This window comes from Accipiter gentilis, chromosome 17, assembly GCF_929443795.1.
Source record: "Accipiter gentilis chromosome 17, bAccGen1.1, whole genome shotgun sequence".
NCBI lineage: Eukaryota > Metazoa > Chordata > Aves > Accipitriformes > Accipitridae > Astur > Astur gentilis.
Genome location: NC_064896.1, coordinates 30,099,294 through 30,118,202, shown reverse-complemented (window position 1 = coordinate 30,118,202; position 18,909 = coordinate 30,099,294). Strand labels below are relative to the sequence as shown.

Genomic DNA, 18,909 nt, shown 5'->3' with positions numbered 1-18,909 from the left:
TGCAGGTGTAGGTACATGTACAGGTGTAGGTGTAGGTACAGGCACTGGCAGAGGTATAGGTGTAGGTTCAGGTACAGGCACCGGCACAGGCGCAGGTGTAGGTACATGTGCAGGTGTGGGTACAGGCGTAGGCACAGGTACAGCTGCAGGTGCAGGGGTAGGTGTAGGTTCAGGTGTTGGTGCAGGGGTAGGAGTAGGTTCAGGTGTAGGTACAGGTGTTGGTGCAGGTGTAGGTACAGGTGCAGGTGTAAGCACAGGTACAAGTTCAGGTGTAGATACAGGTGTTGGTGCAGGTGTAGGTACAGGTGCAGGTGTAGGTACAGGTGCAGGTGTAAGCACAGGCACAAGTTCAGGTGTAGGTACAGGTGCAGGTGTAGGTGCAGGTGTAGGTACAGGTGCAGGTTCAGGTGCAGGCACTGGCACAGATGGAGGTGTAAGTACAGGTGTAAGTACAGGTGCAGGTATAAGTACAGGTATAAGTACAGGCGCAGGCGCACGCGCACCTTGCGGCTCGCTCCGCCTCCCCGGCGGCCCCGCGGCCGCAGGGCGGTGCCCGCCCCTCGGCGCGCGGCGATGACGCGGCGGCCCGCCATAGGGCGCCTCCCTCCGTCCGTCAGCCCCGCGCGCCGCCGGCGGCAGAGGGAGGCGGTGGCGGAGGGCGGCCGGAGCGCGATGGCGGCGCGGGCCGGGCCCGGCCGGCTGGGGCCGGGGCCGGCGCTGGGGCTGGGGCTGGCGCTGGGAGCGGCGGCGGCGGCGGCGGGAGCCGGCCTGGGCCTGCTCTGGCTGCGGCGGCGGCGGCGGCGGCGGCAGGCCGGGCTGACGGGTAGGGGCCGGGGGGCCGGCGCGGCGGTGGGCCCCGGGCCCGGGCCCCGTCCCGACCTTCCGTCCGGGCGGACGTTGCGGCCCGTTACGAGCGCTGAGGCGGCCACCGCGGCCGCTCCTCTTCCTCCCAGTCCGCGCACAAACCGCGGCGAGGGGAGGCGAAGCCGCCTTCGTCCGTTCCCGGCGGCCCGGCTCTTAAAACGAAGCCGGCAGCGCGGGGGGTGGGGTGGGGGGGGGGGACGCGCCGGTCGGAGTGCCGGCTGTTCGCCTGGAGAGACGAGTTCAGCTCAGCAGGCCAGATATTTTAAAATAACGTTACTTACGGGGAGGAACTTTTACCCGAATATCAATTCGGGGGTGTCCGAAGGCCTGCCTGCGCTGCTGTGTGGGGGCACGAGTGGTTTGCAAACGCTGCTTTCACCTGTGGTGCTGCAGAACCAGGTTTTAGATGCTCGTATCTTCATATTTTTCTGGCCGCGCCGCACGCAGCGTGCACCGACCCAGCGCTGCAGCAGGAGCGGGAGAATAGGTAGACCGCTGCGGCTTTGACAGGCTGGTAACAGTTGCTGCGGTCAATCTCTGCACCTGGTTGCCGACCGTATAGCGTAGCAGGAATCGGTGCATCCCGTTTCACCAGACTTCACCCTGAAGCAGCAGGTCCTGAGCAGAAATGGGGAGGATCGGCCTCTGCTGATGGGACAACGGGAGCTGTGGCAAATGCTGCGGGAGTAGGGCAGGTGCTCAGGAGCAACAGGCTGCAGTACAGCCCCTTCCAGAGAAAACAGCAGAGCAAACAGCCTAATTTCTGAGAAGCAAAAAGAGAGTTGGGAAAAGATTACAGTACTTCTTTATTTAAGACAACTTAGATTTTTATCTCTGAGTTTAGATGCATTAACACAGGCTACTCTGGAAGATAAGCCCTTCATTTCCGCAAATCTGGCTGCTTTTTTGACAGTGGTTCTCATTTTTGTTGTTGTTAATATAAAAAGAGCGTTCCTTCTCAAATAACGGACTTAACTGGTAGTACGTTTACAATATTTATGAGTTTTCAAGAAAACAAATTTTAAATCCATAGATGTAAATCTGTTCTTGCCCGCTGGTTGACCATGCTATATCTGCAGGAAGATTTAAGGATCAGACAGACTGATAAAGGTTCCAGATGCTCAGTAGAAGGCAATGACACATTTTAGTGACTAAACTGCTCTTTAAAGTCTGATGTCTCCTCTTTCGGTTCCTGTGGGGTTTTTTTCCCTTGAATAAGAATAGAGTGGTTTGGGGTCTTTTTTTTTTCCACAGAATGGGTCTTTTTTGGCCAGCTTTCCAGGCTGATGGCTTCCTGAGTTGATTGCAATTCAGGAGTAAAGCAGAGTGTCATTTTTCAGTGTGATGTTAGTACAGAAGTTCGGAGAATAGGAGTTAAATTAACTTGCAGTAAGGACTTTAAAAAACCCCCAGCAGTTTCTTCATCTACAGTAGTCTTTGTGATATTGAGTATGGATTTTGCTCTTTTAAAAAAAAAATTCACAAGCGGATTTTTATAGAAGTGTGGTTAAAAGAGCTTTGTTTACCCCCAGTTGCTATTGCTAGTCTGTTAAGTGTGGCTAGATGCTGGTGTCAGAGAAGGGAGCTGTAAAGTGGTTGAAGAACCCAAAACCTCAGGCCAGGTCAGGCGGCAACACTTGAGACCAAGCCTCATATCCTCTGTCTTCTGAAAACAAAATTATACTGATGCTTCCCATGTGAAATCCTTTCCCATTTGCATCTAATGAACTTTTTCCCCCTCTTGTTTTCTTTTAAGTCGTGCCCCGAGTGCCGGCTCCTGTAGAGGCGGGAGATGGTGCTATGTACGTACCTCTCCTAATGCACGATGAGCAGGTGGATGTGCTGGAGCGCCTTGACTTCGTGTTGAGAAACATTTCGGAGCTAAGAAAAGAAGTGGAGGAGTTACGGAGCAGCCTGCAGCACTTAGCTGCAGAAATCATTGCTGAAGTCAGGTATCGACCCTGCCCCTTTCTGTCTTTGTCTACTGTTGCACGTATTTATTCCGTAGCATGGTAAAGCAGCCATGACTCAGTATGTTAAATTCAAAATCCAAAAGTGGAAAAAGTGTCTCTCTAGTTTCCGCTGGCACTACATCTTGACCTCTAGTGAGATTAATTTTAAAAAGAATTGTATGTTTAGCCAGGATTGTTTGGTGGGGTTTTTTCATATGCAGTATCAAGTAGTGACACTTGCTTCATATTCTAGACTGGGAAGGTTATTTGTTCTGTAAAGTTTGTCTCTTGTTACTGCTATTTTCTCTCTGACTGCTGCCAACTGTAGGTAACTTCTGATATAGAGTAAAAGGTCCCCTATTCTCCAAGATGTTTCAGGATTCCTTTGTTCATTGAGGAAATCAGAGGAGCGCATGTGATATGATTACCCCTTTGTATATGGATTGCATATATGGATTGCGTATGGACCAAGTCTGTGGTCAGATGGGCTTTAACTGTAGAATACGATGCTTGGTGTATGGCAGCAGGATGTTGTATAAGCAAGAGTAAATCACCTTGTGAATTCTTTGGATATAAAGCAAATTGACAGAATCTGCTAGAGAGGAGAAGGGAAGTGAAATAGCAGACGTTTCACTATCAAATGTTTATCCGTTTCTCTTTGTCTTCCTCAAAGGTCCCATCTGGAAGAAACCCAGAAGGTAACTCGCCGGAGGCGGTTCCCATTTCCTAGGGAAAGAAGTGATTCCACAGGCTCCAGTTCAATTTATTTCACAGCCAGCTCAGGAACAGCCAATACGGATGATGGAGAAAGTGAAGGAGGGTAAGCAGAGCACCAGGTTAGAAGCAGCTTTTATGGGCTTTGGTGCCCAATTACTTACATCTGAGGAGTTTATAACATAAAGGAAGGGATTTTTTTCCCCACTAGGTGTCTGTCATCCTGGTTTTATCTGCTTTTATTACACTAAGCCTTCTACTGCCAGGGCCAGATGGAGAGAAGTGCAGCAATTCCAACTTTTAGAGAAAGGGGGGGGGAGAAAAAAACATATATATAGTTTTTGAGGGTTTTCTTAAGCAATGATTTAATTAGGGAACCTTGCAGGATGAAGGGAAGTAGAAGTCCAGCCTGGGACTTGAGTGAGAGAGTTTATAAATAAAATTTCCATACAATAATATCTTTTAGAATGTCTGGAAAACTTTAGAAAGTTAAAAATCCATTCCAGTTAACTAAAATGTCTTCAGCTAGGGTATTTCTTATGGATTTTTCTCGGTGTGTCACACTGATCAGTTGTGTTGCTTAAGTTCTTGTAGCTTAAAAACAGGTGAAAAGTATCATGTAGTTTAGGAACATTGGTAAAAATTACAGTATAGATGCAAGTATTGTCATATTAGGTAACAAGAGGTCTACTGCATACGTGTATGTGACTGCTGCCTTTCTGATGAAACACTTCTGTGCCTTAATAAGATGAATTCTATAGCTTTTGAGGTATGCAAGTATGTTGTAAAACATGCAGTACTGGCTGTATACGTTCTCCCAGGGAAGTTGAAATGAAATTTAATTTAAGGAGAGAAGTTAATTATAGCACTGAGGGCAAGGCAGGCAGAATTTGGACCTGACGTGCTGTTGGGTAGCAGGTCAATGACCAGTCAGCTGGTGCAAATGGACACTTGGTAGCATGGGTTTGTAACAAGTGGACAAAACAGCAATTACTGTAGCAGCCTCCTAGAACAAAGGACATGGATCTGCAGGAAAGCAGGCTTTGTGACTGCCATAAACCCGTGTCATTTTAGTATTTTATTTTTAGTAGTTGGAATTGGTGAAGCAGGAAAGAGCTGATGTGATCTCATTCAGGTTATAGCACTGCTTCATTCATCTGAAGTGGGTGTTCATATGAAAACAAAATTAGGGAGTAAGTGATTCATGGTGGTGTAATAGGTAACAAGGCTGCATAACAAATTTTAAAACTATATAGTTGGTTCTGAAGACAAGACCTTGCTATCTAGATAGTAACGGATGCATTGAGTCATCAGGGTGCCAATGTATTTTGTAAAGCATGCTGAAAAGGGTGGTCTTTTTCAACAGATACCAGCCCTAGGTGTCATCTGAGCATTAGAAAATTTTAAGTCGTGGTAGAGGCTGACAACAGTTCCAAGGTTCAGAGAAGGCATCCTCCTTAGGGGACCTCAGGTGAACTGGTGAGCAGGGATGTATTTCACTGCAAAACCTCATTACTTTATTGGGAACCTAGCAATGGTTGGAGGAGTTCTTACATTTTATTTAAAATCTGTAATTAGGTTTAATGACCAGTGTGGAGAATTAGCGGATAAGCAGCTCTCATCTGATTTAAAAAAAATTCGAATAGTATACAATTTCTCACTCTGGTATTTGTCCCATACAAATAGGTATATTAGTCTGTTCAGGCCCGACTGCCTTTAGTGTGCAATACTGTCTTTTAGAGATGTAAATACTAAAATTTCTGGTAGAAAATCAGGGTAGAAAATGTAAATTTTGGAAAAGACTATTCAAGCTTTTTAGCAGCCACTGGGAGGAAGAATGAGACTATTCTCAACAGATAGATTTCAGCTGTGTATTCATTTCTGGCAATTGTATTCTTTTAATGAAATTCAGCAAGAACAACTCACGTTTCAGCTTTATTTTGCAAACCACATGGACATAGGCATCTTCTCCGATTTCATACACAATTAAAAAAATCATCACGAGCTTTCAGGAGCTCAGAGGTCTTGGGCTGCTTGATTTCTCTATATTGCTTTGGCACTGCTTTGGTCTTCTGGGCTGCTTTGCCTCCTCTTTCCATGTGCTTTTTTTTGTTCCAGCTAGTATGTTTTCATTTTCATTCAGGATGTGTGCTAGCCAGAGGCCTCAACATACTAAAACATTTAAGAACTTTCCATCATTGTAAAATTGAGAAAACAGGCTGATAACATCTAAATCCCGTAATCTTCCTGAAAACTCTGAGTTTGTGAAGTTATGTGTGGTATTACTTGTCTTTTTAAACTGGCAGCATCTTGTATGAGCTGTTTTGGAGAAAACACATTTTTGTGGTGGAGGAAAAAAGTGTGCAGGAGCCATCCATTGCTGCCTGTTTTTAAAGACCATATTGTGTTTCAGGAGCCTTCAACGTGGAAAGTGTTTTTCAGCTGAAGTACTGAAATCTTTGCAGCTGCCAGTAAAATGTTGTAGTGGGACAGTATCACAACTGCGTAGCCCACAACTGTGCTGCGTAGTAGGTTAGGATGGGAAATAAGAGAATTTGAGGAGTTTGTGTTTAAGTACCAAAAATGAGGTAGTCTAAAGAACTAATAACATCATTAATCTTAAGAAAACATCAAGAAATGAAGCTTTTAGTCCGAAACGGAGCCATGCCAGTGTCACCTACCACCGCGTTGCTACGTTATCCATTAATTGAGCGCTGCCTATGTAATCTCCAGCGTGTAGTCTTGTAGTGCTTGCATTCGTGGCTTTGCAGTGATAAGGCTGCCTCTTAACTTTACTTCTTGTCTTAAAATGCTTCAGTGCAAAATGGTGTGTTTTTAAATTTATGGATGAGGATTGGAGGCTGTGGTGAGTGAGGGTATCTGTGTACCCTCTACCAGAGAGGGAAATGCTCGAGTGCTATTGATAGTTCTCAGAAAGTGGAAGCTTTGATAGCCAAATGCGTCTTGTTATCTATGTGTGGCCAAATTACTGTAACTGCTTTCTTCAGATATGGACTTTGGTCATGTATCTTTGTCTCCAGACAAAGGCAGCTTCACACACAGAATGCGAGGCTCTCCCTCGGAGGAGAAATTCAGTCAGGGCAAAAGGGAGTGTGGCTGTAGTTACCGAATGCCCCCAGGCTGCGATGATTTTTAATTCTAGCAGAACTTGTAAAGTTGGCTTGGGCACAGTTTAATTGGGTAACAATTGCAAGCATCCCCTAGAATTAAGTGTTTTGTGGGATTTGAAGTAGCTTGCTTCAGGAAGAGAGCTTTCTATTCAGATAAATCAACAAAATCCAAATATAAAAGTGTACATTCTTAAATTACTGGCTGACTTGCGCTTATTCCTCTGTTAAGAGCTTGCAGATAAGTGTGAGGGGGACAAATAGTTGCCTTTAAAAAAAAAATTAGTTTTGTAACTAGACACCCTGCTGCAGTGGTATCAGTCAATGGATAATCCTGTTTTAAATTTCCAGCTTAGGTGCTTGTATATGATTTGTGAGAGCTTGATTTTAGCCATTTTAAGAACTTTGATCTGAGCTTTATCCTGGTTCCTTTGACTAATTTAGCAGGTAATCATTGCCTGGGTTTTTGTACATGTGGTGTCTTTTTTTGGCTCATCTGCTGTCTCCTTGCTGGACTTCTTGCTCATGGGAAATAGTTTTGATTGCTCTCCTACTGTTTTGCACCTTTTCACATGTCAGTGTGAACAAGCTGTTCCATATTTAGCGCTCAGACAAGATGATGGAGGTACTAGATACTGCCAAAACAGCTATTGTGTCTGAAATTCCCTGGAACGGGCTAAAAACCTCAGGTTATATTTTCCACATGTATGAGCATGTCGGATTTTTTGTTGAAATTCTCTTTTATAATCCATACACTTAACTGAGTTGTCCTGTCTCTCTTCTTAGTTGTTTAATTCTCTTACATTGAGGTTCAAAGGCCTAACAGAATCTGTTACAGTGTGCAAGTGAGATGTGGACGCTTGTGACTGAGTTTTACTTAACTTTGGGGGGGCCTTCTTTCTTCAGCTTTTTGACATTGTGTATATTACATGAGAAATAATGATTGGTGTGTTATCTGAGACCCTTGGATTGTACAGCGTTCTCCAGGATAAACTCAGATACTCCTCTTCCTCTATTAGGAATAGTTGTTTTTTCTGTGCCGTATGTATAAAACCGTCATAGGCTGCACAGCATCTCCTCAAACTAATTTTGTGTTGGTTTTGGGGTTTTTTTCCTCAAAGGTACACCACAGCCAACGCCGAGTCTGATTATGACCGGGAGTCCGAGAGAGAGAGCGAAGAAGGAGAAGATGAAGTGAGCTGTGAAACAGTGAGAACTGCGCGACGGGATTCCCTGGATCTCGTCAACGAGGATGAAGCGCCTTTAATCTTAGATTCCTCGCTAGAGGAAGGACTGGGTCAGCTACTGCAGCAGGCTGACCGCTTGCACAATGGGGATGAGCAGGAGAAGAGAGAGGGATTCCAGCTGCTGCTGAATAATAAACTGGCGGTAAAGGTTGCCTTTTTATATTTTCCAGCAGTGATTTGTGTTTTCAGCTAAATAGCTGGGAAAAAGGAAATTGCATATCTTAGCAGGGTCCAGGTCCTACACAGCAACTGGCCAGGTTCCAGTGGCCCCCTTCCTCAGGAGCAGCTTGGGAGCGGGCTGAAGGCCAATATTGTTCAGGCTGCAGCAGCAGCAGCCAGTTCCCAGTCGCTTTCTGTCTTGGAACTCTGTGTCTCATCATGTCATCACTTTCCCTGAGTGAACACACTGTACATGTGTAAAATAACAGTACTGTGTGTATATAGTAAACTCGGCAAACGTTTTGAGGATGTTTACCTCATTGCATATGCAATGGCTCGATCTTTATTCAGGAAACTTGGTCTTTCTGAGGGCTGCCCAGTGCATGTGTGTGGTGGTTCATGAAATAAATAAGTTGCATATTCAAACAGAAGGGTTAGGCAACACTTACATATATATGAGCTAATGAGATTAGAAATCCAGATGGCGCAGGTGTTATACCACCTTAAAGAATGTGTTTCTTTATATCATACTGGCGATGTGAATTGATCCCCTGATGTAGTGGACATTGGTGCTGCCGTTGAGGTGTGGGAACATAGCAAGGGTCAGTGATAGTTTTACTCTAGCTATTTACTCCATAGCTAGCTTATACCTCTGGCCACAGGCAGCGGGTGCACCCAGCATTGCAACGTGTCTTGCTGCGGCCGTTGTGACCTACGGCAGCCGGTGTAGGCATGCCTGTGCCTGCTGCAGTTGCACTGTCAGCCTCTGTTAGTGTTTACCAGAGTGCTGGGTAGCCAGCAAAGAAAACATTTTGGGTTACCAGCCTTTTAAAGAGCAAAACCATTTTGGCTTCTGTATTTCCAGGAGAAATAGAAGGAAACAAATAACAGATAACTTAATCTACTTGACAGTAGAACTGATCTTTTTTTTTCTTCCTTCCCACAAGGAAGAGATGACAGGCCTGTTTGCTTCTGAAATTCTCTTGCATGCTTCTTTCTGGTGATTCTCCCACTTTCTTTTATTTGCAATACTGTCGCAAAAGAAACCAGACTGTTAGGTGGTTGTGTTTTAATTTTCTACTTTTTTCTTTTTTTTTAAGTAAGTTTGTTTTTGTCAGAACATATCTGCTTCCAAATTTAGCAGTACGCCTACAGTACTGTCCTGGGTTTAAGAATGAGGCAGGGTGTGAAACTGAATGTGGACTGAAGCATGAAAAAGGTAAAATTCAGTTTGTGAATTTTAATGAAGTGGTGAGATTTAGGGTGGGTTTTTTTCCCCAGTGTTTCAAGGTTAGTGGAGACTGCTGAAGAACTGGCCCCAGTATGGCCTTTGAAGGGGAGGGGTTCCTTGTTAGAAGGTGGCAACAATTAGACCCGTACCAGTGGTGTAGCATTATAAGCTTAATTATACAGTTGGCTGTCCAGTTTGCTCTTTTGTGGTTCTGTTGCAGTTCTTGTAGAGCTGGGGCCTTTTCAGGTTTCAAAAAATGTCTGTGCAACTTCTAGGATATGCCCTAACTTGATTTTTCTTTCTCATGCTCTTTGTCAGTGGCAGAATGGGTCTCGATATATAACGTTTATGTTTTCACTGCAGTATGCAGACCAGAAAGACTTTCTTTGGCGCCTGGCCCGAGCACATAGTGATATGTGTGAAATGACAGAAGACGCAGATGAGAAGAGATCATATGCATCTGATGGTAAGGAATTGTGTGTTTGAGGCAAAGGAAGGAGGATGTTCAAAGCTGACGTTACGCTTCAGATTTATAAACCCCACACTTGCAAACAATGTGGTGCTTTTTTTTTTCCCCTTGTAATCTTTTTTTATGGTGAGTGGCTAGCACTACTGCAGTGGTATGTTTAAAATTTTTGCTTTCTGAAAGATAGTATAAGTAGACCAAAGGCTAGTTAAAGGTGTAAAAGTTTGTTTCTCAAATCTATTATCCATATCCTGTGTGGTATTAAGATAAATAAGTTTTTCCTGTAATGCATTTAATTTTTTGTGTTGCTAAATGTGTGTTTACTTAGAGGAATCGATTTAGTTTCATTCCTTCCTCCTTCTTCGCTATCTCAAATGTGGTTTGTTTGCAAGATTGTAGGTGGGTCAGAATAAAACAAAAAAAATTATCTTTGTTGCAGTTAAGATGTGCAACAAAAGATACTATTCTAAATAATTTCTGTTCTGCTTATTATGCATATAACTAAATATAGTTAGTTAATAGTTATATTAGTTATAGTATTTGTTTCTGGAAATCAGTGTGGCCATTTAAAACATGAAATTTTAAGTTTTATTTTGATAGTCCATTTAGCCTTTGATAGCCGTTTAGTTTTCAGCTATTTGAGAGTGTAGGTTCTTGGAAGAGAGAGGAGGAAGTGGGGCGGGTCCTAGATCTGAGGCTATGAAATGCATCAGAACAAAACCACTGAAAGCTCTAGTTAACTTTCCTTAATATGGTGTGGAAGATGTTTTCATTATAGATAACTGTACTTCCAAATGAGGTGAAACCATGTTGACACGTCAACACAATTTGCTACTGTACTACAAATTTGCGTGATCTCTCTAAGTGGTCTTGGATGTTCCATATTGCTGCAAGAGTATGAAATTATTTATGGGACATTTTCAAGCCAAATGTATTATAAATTTAAAAAAATATATGACTTTGATGCCATTCTATTATTGTACTCTAACTGCCTCAGAGAAAGAAGTTAAGAGAGAAAGTGGCTGAATTTCTTAACCCCTGACCACTTACTTGCAGGGAAAGAAGAGATAGAAATTGCCTTACAGAAATGGGATCAAAGTGCTGAGTGCCATCAATGGTATGTAACTTTTTGCTTCTTGCTTTTAAGCAGCATAGGAAAGGGACTTGGAGATTGTTGTGAGCTAAGCTGCATTTAAAAACTTAAAAAAAAAAAAAAAAGGCCAAAAAAAAGCTTATTTGCTCTTAGTTTGTGGATACCACATTGATGTTATTTTCCATGAAAAGCCATTTTTAACAGCTTTGGTTAATTGGCATAAGTAATGGCTTGACAGATGGTAGGTTTGGTTGTGATTATAGTAATAAACTTTGCCTTGCTTATGCCAATTTAATTATGAATTTCTTTCTGAGATGAGATGGCCAGAGGAGTTCTTGAGCAAAAGCTCCCAGATAGAATAATGAACTTCTTTGGATACTAAGAACAGATTGTATCAAGGCTTTTGTGAGTCTGCACCTAAGATGAACTTTGGTGGTGGTAGTTAAGGATGAAGTTTTGGATGAGGCTTGGAGAAACAAGCTATTGACAAAATGAGCTTGAGATGAGTAAGTACAATAAGCTCCATTTGGTGTTCACCAGGCTAAATTTAGCAGAATAAACTGCATATTCTTTGGGCTACTCGTCGCTTAAGTGCATATATTTTGAAAAGGTGAAGTGAAGGAAAGTTTGTTTAGAAGCTTTCCTGGGAATTGTGCAATTTTCCTTTCTAAAAGTGGGAGACAATAATTTGCTCAGCAGCTGGCTTTTGGGCCCACGTGTGTGCCTGGGTGGGAAGCTGCAAGCGTCTTGACTCAGAAATGAGCTGAACTCTGTCAGCAGCGCTTTTGATTGTGCAGACCCTGGGAAAATGCGTATCGGAGTGCCCTGTTCTGTGCTGGGTGTAGATGGGCTGCCAAAGAATGTGTTTCACGCAGATAACTTGCAGAAAGCTAGTTCCTGAGTTTGAGAGCTCAGTATGGTGAGGCTCTCTTTCTTTTATTTCGAGTCCTCTGTTTCCTTTGGCCCCTTTTCAGCCCCCTATAGAGTAATGTGTATATCCTTCAAAGCCAAGCTCTCAGCCAGCTGCACAGCTGTGGGGGCAAAGTCTTAAGTGTTACATGTTAAATATGAATGAGGTTTTTCCTTTGTGTTCCTCCAACATTCTTGGGTTAATTGTTGGTTTTTACTCTGTTATTGACATTTCAATAATGCTCTGCTGCACAGAGATGCTTGCTTTATGTCAAGAGTTGATATATTTGCCCCAATCAGCTAGGGCCGTGAGCGTGGGCTTAGTGCTGTGCCAATGTTCTTATATTCATCTTAATTCTGGAGTAAGTAGAAACATCGTTCTTACCAGACAGCCATTTATAGTCTTCTGGAGAGAATCTGCTGACCTGGCACTGTTGTATTCTGCTCATGGATGCTGCCTGTCACTCTGCAAAGCACTCTGGCTTTGAAATGAATTGAAACAGCAGCATATGGCTCTTTTTTTTTTCTTCTTTTTTTTCTTTTTTTTTTTACACTTTTTTTTTTCCCATGATAAAAGATGAAATGATCAGCAGTTTAGCCTAGCAAGGTATGCTGTGTTTGTATAAATGCTGCAGCTGGTTGGGATTTCAGTAAGGAGGTAGGCAAGAGGGAAGGTACCTTGCTCTCTTCAGCGGCATGAATAAACAGGCTTTGGTTGCAACTCATGTTTGGAATTGAAAGGATTCCTCTCCTTTTTTCAAAAATACACCAAAAGAGAGTTTGTAGAGTGGTACAGGTATTTGTAGAGGTAAGGGAATATGCTTTTCTGGTATTCTGGTGAATTCCTTGATAAACAGTGTTCATCAGCAGTAACTGTGAAGGACTGACAACATGTAAAATAGAATAAGAGAGAAATGATTTTTTTTTAAATGGAAATTATCGGGAAGACAGGACGCTGAAGATCTTTACCAAACAAGATCTGCACTCTTCTGAGATGAGTAAATTTATTAGGAGGATTGGTTTGGACAACTGGCATCTAAATAAATGCCTTTATCGTCTTGAAAAGACTGTGTATTTTAGCTCTTAGTAATGAATTGCTGTTCTCAGTTAAAGCTTTGATATGAAGGAAGAATACTGGGACAGACAATATGACTAATCTCTAGCAGATTACGGTGTTGGGCTTTGTCTGCTGGCTTAACATCTTGAAGGAATGGGTTTTCAGTTGCCAGGCTGAGGCTTAAAGTTTGTAAGCCACTTTGATACTCAATCATTTGGTATTTTACAAAGCAAGCTTCTACTTCAGGGTATAATATTGATATCGTAGCTTTGTAATTCAGAGTTTATAGTGTGCAGAATTAATGGCTGTAATGTGATGTTTAGTCATGTGTCACCAGTAGAAAATCTTAAGCCTTTTGACCTGAGATGTTCTCAGTGCCTGTGTTACAGCCTGTGTCCACCTCTTCCCACAGTGGTTTTGGTGAAAGAGTGCACAATTCTTGTCCTCTTAGACTTGTCTCTTTTCCAAACAGGGGTAAGGCTTCTGCACATCTACATCTTGCTTTTAATTCTAGAGAGCAGCTGCAGAAAGGGCAGCTGGAGAAAGCAAATAGCAGAGCAGCATGTGGGAGGCATGGGATTTACTGGAAATGAATATGTAACTACCTTTATCAGTCACAGAAATAATTATTTTCTACAATGAATAGAACAGGAAATTATTCCCTTTCCAGCTCTGTATGGGTCATGGGATGGTCTCAAGCTGTTTTGATTGCAGTCTCTTTTTGTGCTAATTGAATTTACCCTGAGAAAAAATTCTTGCTCATGAAATGGTGCTTAATACATTAAAAGATACATCTATGTGAAAAACGTAGGTTAAAACATAGTTTCAAAAGACATTATAGGTTGTTTTCCCTTTACTCAAGTAATGGGCACATTGCTCAGAATTACGTTTAGTTCACCATGCTGTCTGTGGTAGCAATGTTTAGGAAAATACAAAAAAACCTTGTCAGAATACAGTGATCACTTTCCTTCAGTGTGCCATCCTTACCTCCAGCAGGGAGAAATGCAGAGGTGAGTTCATAGCCCATGATGGAGCTACTCTCCATGAGTTTGTGTAATCTTGTTTCAGCCACTTGGTTCCTTCCATTTCCATACCATCCTCTAGTACTGATCCCATAATTTAACATGCTCTGTGTAGAAAAAAACCTGCTTACTCTGTTTGAAATTGCCCGTAGAGCTTTTAAAGCTTTTTTGGTTTTGATTTGATGCCCTAGCTTTTTCTTTTCCACAACATACTAAATGGACATTTTAATAGAAATATTCCCAGTGATTTTAATGTCCCTTCTGTGTGATACAGGCTGTGTGAAGCCTGTGATTGTATAGATCTTGTTACAGCTGCATTTTTTTCTGTGTGTGTTATTTCACATTTACTGTAATTTTCTGTTTTATCAATTGCCACTTAATGCTTTTGGATTACTTAACATGCAGTTGTGCTGGGTTTTGGTGTTTATTCATTGTTCTCTATGCTGTATTATTTGCTTCTGTTGCACAAATCATTCCCTGTTTTATTGGCTTTAAGGTGTGATGCTAGTTGAGCAAGACAGAAGATACTTTGCATACAATCATTGTTGCAAGTAAAACTTTTTTTCCCCTCTCTCAGTGCCTCGTAGTTATTGCAGTCATGACTGACATTTTAAAGCAACAAAAAAAGAAAATAACTGTGAATGAGAAGGGATTTCTGAGTGCTGGCGAAGGCAACACTGAGTGGAGCATGACTGGCTGCAGCTTTGGAGCGTTTTGTGGCTGGACGGTTTGAAGGCTTTGGCAGCATGATAGTAAGTGGTTTGTCAAGAATGATAGAGAAAGCAGTAAGTGTCTGGGACTATGTCTGGGACTAGCTTTGGGATCTGCCCAAATATGAAGGAGAGTCCTTTCATGGATCTCTTGGGTCTTCTTGACATTAGATTTGATACAAAGCTGTTATTGTAGTCACTTGCTCTTGGAAGTCAGCTGGTCCCAAGAGAGCCATCTTCGCAGAGCTGGTCGAAACAGAACTGAGATTTGATCAGGGCTACACAGACAAGTCAGCCTTTGTGCAGCGGGACTGATCTCGGGCTGTGCTTTCCTTGTAGGCACTGCTTAGGAATATAGAAATGTGAGAGTTGTGTTGGACGTTTGATGTATTTAGTACCTTTAGAATAGATTTGTGTATTGTAGGCTGATTGATATTACACCAAGTGTTCTTAATGCCTGTATACTCCTGTCTTACAACTACCTGGTTGTTAATTTTGATACGGACATCAAAGTCATTCTCTGCTTTAATTGTAAAAGATCTCTGAACAGATAGATATTACGTCCAACTAAATTGATTACTCCCTTAGCTGATTTTGCTCATGAATAGGAGGACAAAGTAAGTTTGTAAGTCTGTTCTTGCTTGCTTTTAGGGATGGATGGATGGAAGAGGCATCGATCATTGTACAAACCTGTGCAGTTTGCTGCTTAGACATGAATATGTCACATCCTCACAAATGAAGTGAGAGAAACAGTTGTGGCCTTGTTAGAACCCCCTGTCCATTTTGGTGTGGCTGTTTGCAGCACAACTGCAAGCACGTAACAGCAGCTTCAGGGATCACGAAAGGATAGCGAGCTACGTGTTTGCCTTGGCTTCTACTCCTGTTGTTAAAAGAAATATTGGAAGTACAACCAGAGTAGCGAGGGATTTCAGGGGTCCATCTGGGAAAAAATTTGCAGGTGCTGTTTTAGCAGCTTTTGTTTGAGTTGAATATTTCACATTGGAAATTCAATGCTATTTGCTGACTGCTGAAAGCTGTCATTGCAGAAGAAGTAGTAAGCTTTGGCCCTCTTGGAGGTAATATGTTATAGAGAAGCGGGAGGAGGATATGTTCTTGGGTTGGATGAGGCTCTGAAATGTGCCCTCTCTTCTAAAGAGTCTGTCACTTTGGAGCATCTTGCACGCTTGATAGCCACTGCATTGTGTACCAGCCCTCTTAAATTCTGTTTGCACGTCTGGCTGTCCATGGGTAGATACCATTTTTTTAAGAAGTGACAGCATTCTGGATATGACTCGAAGATAGCTTTAATTTGAAGAACTGGCATTATTTCAGGATTTAACTCTTAATGGGTTACTGCCCAGATCTGGCCAATTTTGAGCTATTATCTGGATTTATGAGCTGAGCATTTTCTGTTCCGTGGGTGGATTAAACAGAGAAGTTACTAATGATATAGACGAGGGGCAGAAGCAACTATAGCAAATAGGAATAGGCTTTAGAAGATACTTCAGAACTTAGAGGAGGAAAAATAGCATGCAGCTAGAGCCACATAATAGCATCCCCCAACTCAGGAGGGTTGCTCCCTTCATCAGGGGTGTTGGTACCCTGAAACATCTCCGTGTCCCAAGCCACGGAGGGTCAGAGGGTGGGAACACCAGAGAGGAGCCAAGGAAGAGAAAGTACTGAAAAGTAGGAGCAGGGACAAAAGAAATCTCAGCAGGGATCAGTATTCCCACCTTCCCTTGGAAATAGTGAAGTAACTTGACATTTACAGTCTGTGGGTTGCTTTTTATTTGTTAGGCATAAAGAAAAGAGAAGTTCTGAGAACTGAGATCTTAAGAGCATGAGTATGTCAGTAGAAGGCTCTCGTAGCACAGGTGATAATGCTACAAATGTGGAAAATAACTTATGCACTACAAAAGGCTTCATTCTGCAGCTCTTCTCATCAGTGTTGTTGCAGGTGATACCTTCCTTGAAAGCACTAGTAGTTCCTGCAGTCTTTTGTTGTAGTTTGAACATCTTGCACAGGTATGTCCAGGCTCTTTGCTGGTAGCTCTTTGGAGGACAGCTGAAACTGCAAGTCTTCTGGGTAAAACCAGAGGTTTAAATAAGCATGAGGTCACTCCATAAAAACTGTATGTTCTAAAGAATAAATACCATTTGTATCTTCAGATTTTACTGGGGATGAATAAATTTTGTTCTACGAAGAGAACACATATAGTCCTTTACTACCACCTCCCGAGGCAGACTAGAGATCTTCAGCAGATAAAAACCAGAATAGAAACTGAACAAAATTGAAGACACATTTTGTGTCCCAGTTGAGGTAGCTAATGAAGATTTTAACTTTTTTAGGATCAAGGAAAGATGGATTTCAGTGCAGGTAGAGAAGGGGATATTTCAGCCTTTCTTTTCTGTGGCAGTCATTTGAATTTTGACTTAAATCACTAATGAAAATTAACTTTGGTTTTAGCCATGCGCCTGAGTAAACTCCTTACTAGCTAACAGGTATCTTAACATAATTTGCCAGGTCTCCTTGGAACCTGAATATGTTCATAGCAATGTTAATTAAGTATGAAACAGAGCACTGATCCTGAAGAGTGTTTGGTTTCTAGTGTTTAAGGAATCAAGAACACAGAGTTGGGAGGGACCTCCAGAAAGTCATCTCACTCATCTTCTAGCAATGGTGCATGCCAGGTACACCGAAACTGTCCCTGATCCCTAAAAACTTCTAGTGATGGGGCTTGTCCTGTCTTTTTCTCTTCCCTTTCTCCTGTTTTATCAAGTAGTGTATTTAATTATAATATATATAACTATTTGGATTTTTCCTGATGTCATCCTAAGCTTTGTATTACTTCTATCCTCTCTAGACATGGGAAAAAAGTTTAACATGAGGAACTATTTGTAAGAGAATACAATAGCTGTTGTATTCATCCAGTGTTTTGAAAGAAAGCAGACCTACTCGTCACAACCTTTTAGTGTGGTGGTGTTCTGCAAACCTCCTAGTCTCATTGTTGTCTTATGGACTCTATCCAGCTCGTCAGTTTTTTGTCTTTTTTTTTTTTTTTTAACTCAAAAATTGTATATAGTACTTTAGCTGAGGCTGGCTGGTACAGTGTCATATTACTGCCTTGGGCTGCATATGATATACTGTAAGCTTTAAATTCAATTCTCTGCAGCCCCCCCCATTAATTGACAAATTTTCTAGCATATGCTAATCTGCAGCCTATTGAAATTTAAGCTCTACTATACTACCCAACTTAATGGAGTTATTTAATAGCTTTACTGTTGTCATCAGGGGATTTTTCTGCCACTCCATTCAATGTCCATTGGTTCACGGTAATTTTCAAATAACATTTAATCGTGGAAAAATTAGGGTAAAGGAAACTAAGGTAATTTATTCACTCCAAAAGAAAGTCATGTTCTTTCTGGTGGGTACTTTTCAAAACAGATTAGGCAGACCTCCAGTGATGAGCCTCCCACGTTCACCCTTCAATGAATGGCAAAATCAACTTTATACTAGTTACAGCTATACCATGTTTCCTTTATTTGCTTACAGGAATTTCACAAAAAGGATGCTAGTGAACCTAAAACTTATTATACATCAGTCTGTTTTGTCCTCTGTTCATTTTTCTAAAAGCAGGAGATTTAGGTTATTTTGGTATTTTATTCTTGTCTCTCTTATTGGCAAGACTGGGAATTTAAGTTGCTAGAAACTTCTGCATCCCATCTGTTGCTAAGACATTGAGACTGCATTAGCCATGAACAACTCACTGATGGTGGCCAGTGCAAAGCACAGAAATTACAGATGACACCAAGCATCTGAGCAGGTTTTCTGTCTGTAGCTGGAAGTGGTTTTGAGTGATCATCTGAATTCATCCTGAGATTCCTAGGGTTGCACTTTTCTGTCTTCCAAGTTGAGATACTATTTTCAGTGATACTCTGCCTCAAGCCCTTAGGGTGGTATAGGAATTACTCATTAGTGTATGTTGGATTCTTGCTTCCATCTTAGTGTATCTTGGTCAAATAAAGTAGTCTTTGTGGAGCTTACTGCCCTTGGAAAGGTTGAGGCTTTGCTTGTGTAGCAGGCTTTGGCTGCTTTTGCAGAGGGACAAGAGTTATTGTGAATTGCTTCAGTTGTTGTGTGTTCTTGTTAGTTCCACTAGAGCAAAGCTGAGAAGTTTGTTACTTGGCAGACATGAGCCATAATCTGCCTTGACTGAACAATAAGTAACAAAAATAAAAATAAAAAAAAATACCGTATTGTCTCAATTTTAAAAATTAAAGTTGTTTTCATATAAAATAGTGAAGACCTTCATACAAATATCTGGGCATTCGGGAATTTTATGGCTTGGCAACGGGA

The 18,909-nt window shown here is 42.0% G+C and overlaps 1 protein-coding gene across 4 annotated transcripts in view; it reads left to right on the top strand.

Moving 5' to 3' along the window:
- The first annotated feature begins 728 nt into the window (after window positions 1-728).
- RMDN3 (regulator of microtubule dynamics 3) overlaps window positions 729-18,909 on the top strand; it is a 42,805-nt gene continuing 24,624 nt past the window's right edge. For all 4 annotated transcript variants that reach the window (XR_007508482.1, XR_007508481.1, XM_049819966.1 and 1 more), the window contains exons 1-6: window positions 729-823; window positions 2,621-2,816; window positions 3,490-3,636; window positions 7,780-8,047; window positions 9,659-9,761; window positions 10,818-10,878. Coding sequence is in view for 2 of the 4 variants with exons in the window: in XM_049819966.1 (XP_049675923.1) it covers window positions 2,665-2,816; window positions 3,490-3,636; window positions 7,780-8,047; window positions 9,659-9,761; window positions 10,818-10,878 (731 nt within the window). In the remaining 2 variants the exon portion in view is untranslated. The remainder of the gene's footprint in view (window positions 824-2,620; window positions 2,817-3,489; window positions 3,637-7,779; window positions 8,048-9,658; window positions 9,762-10,817; window positions 10,879-18,909) is intronic.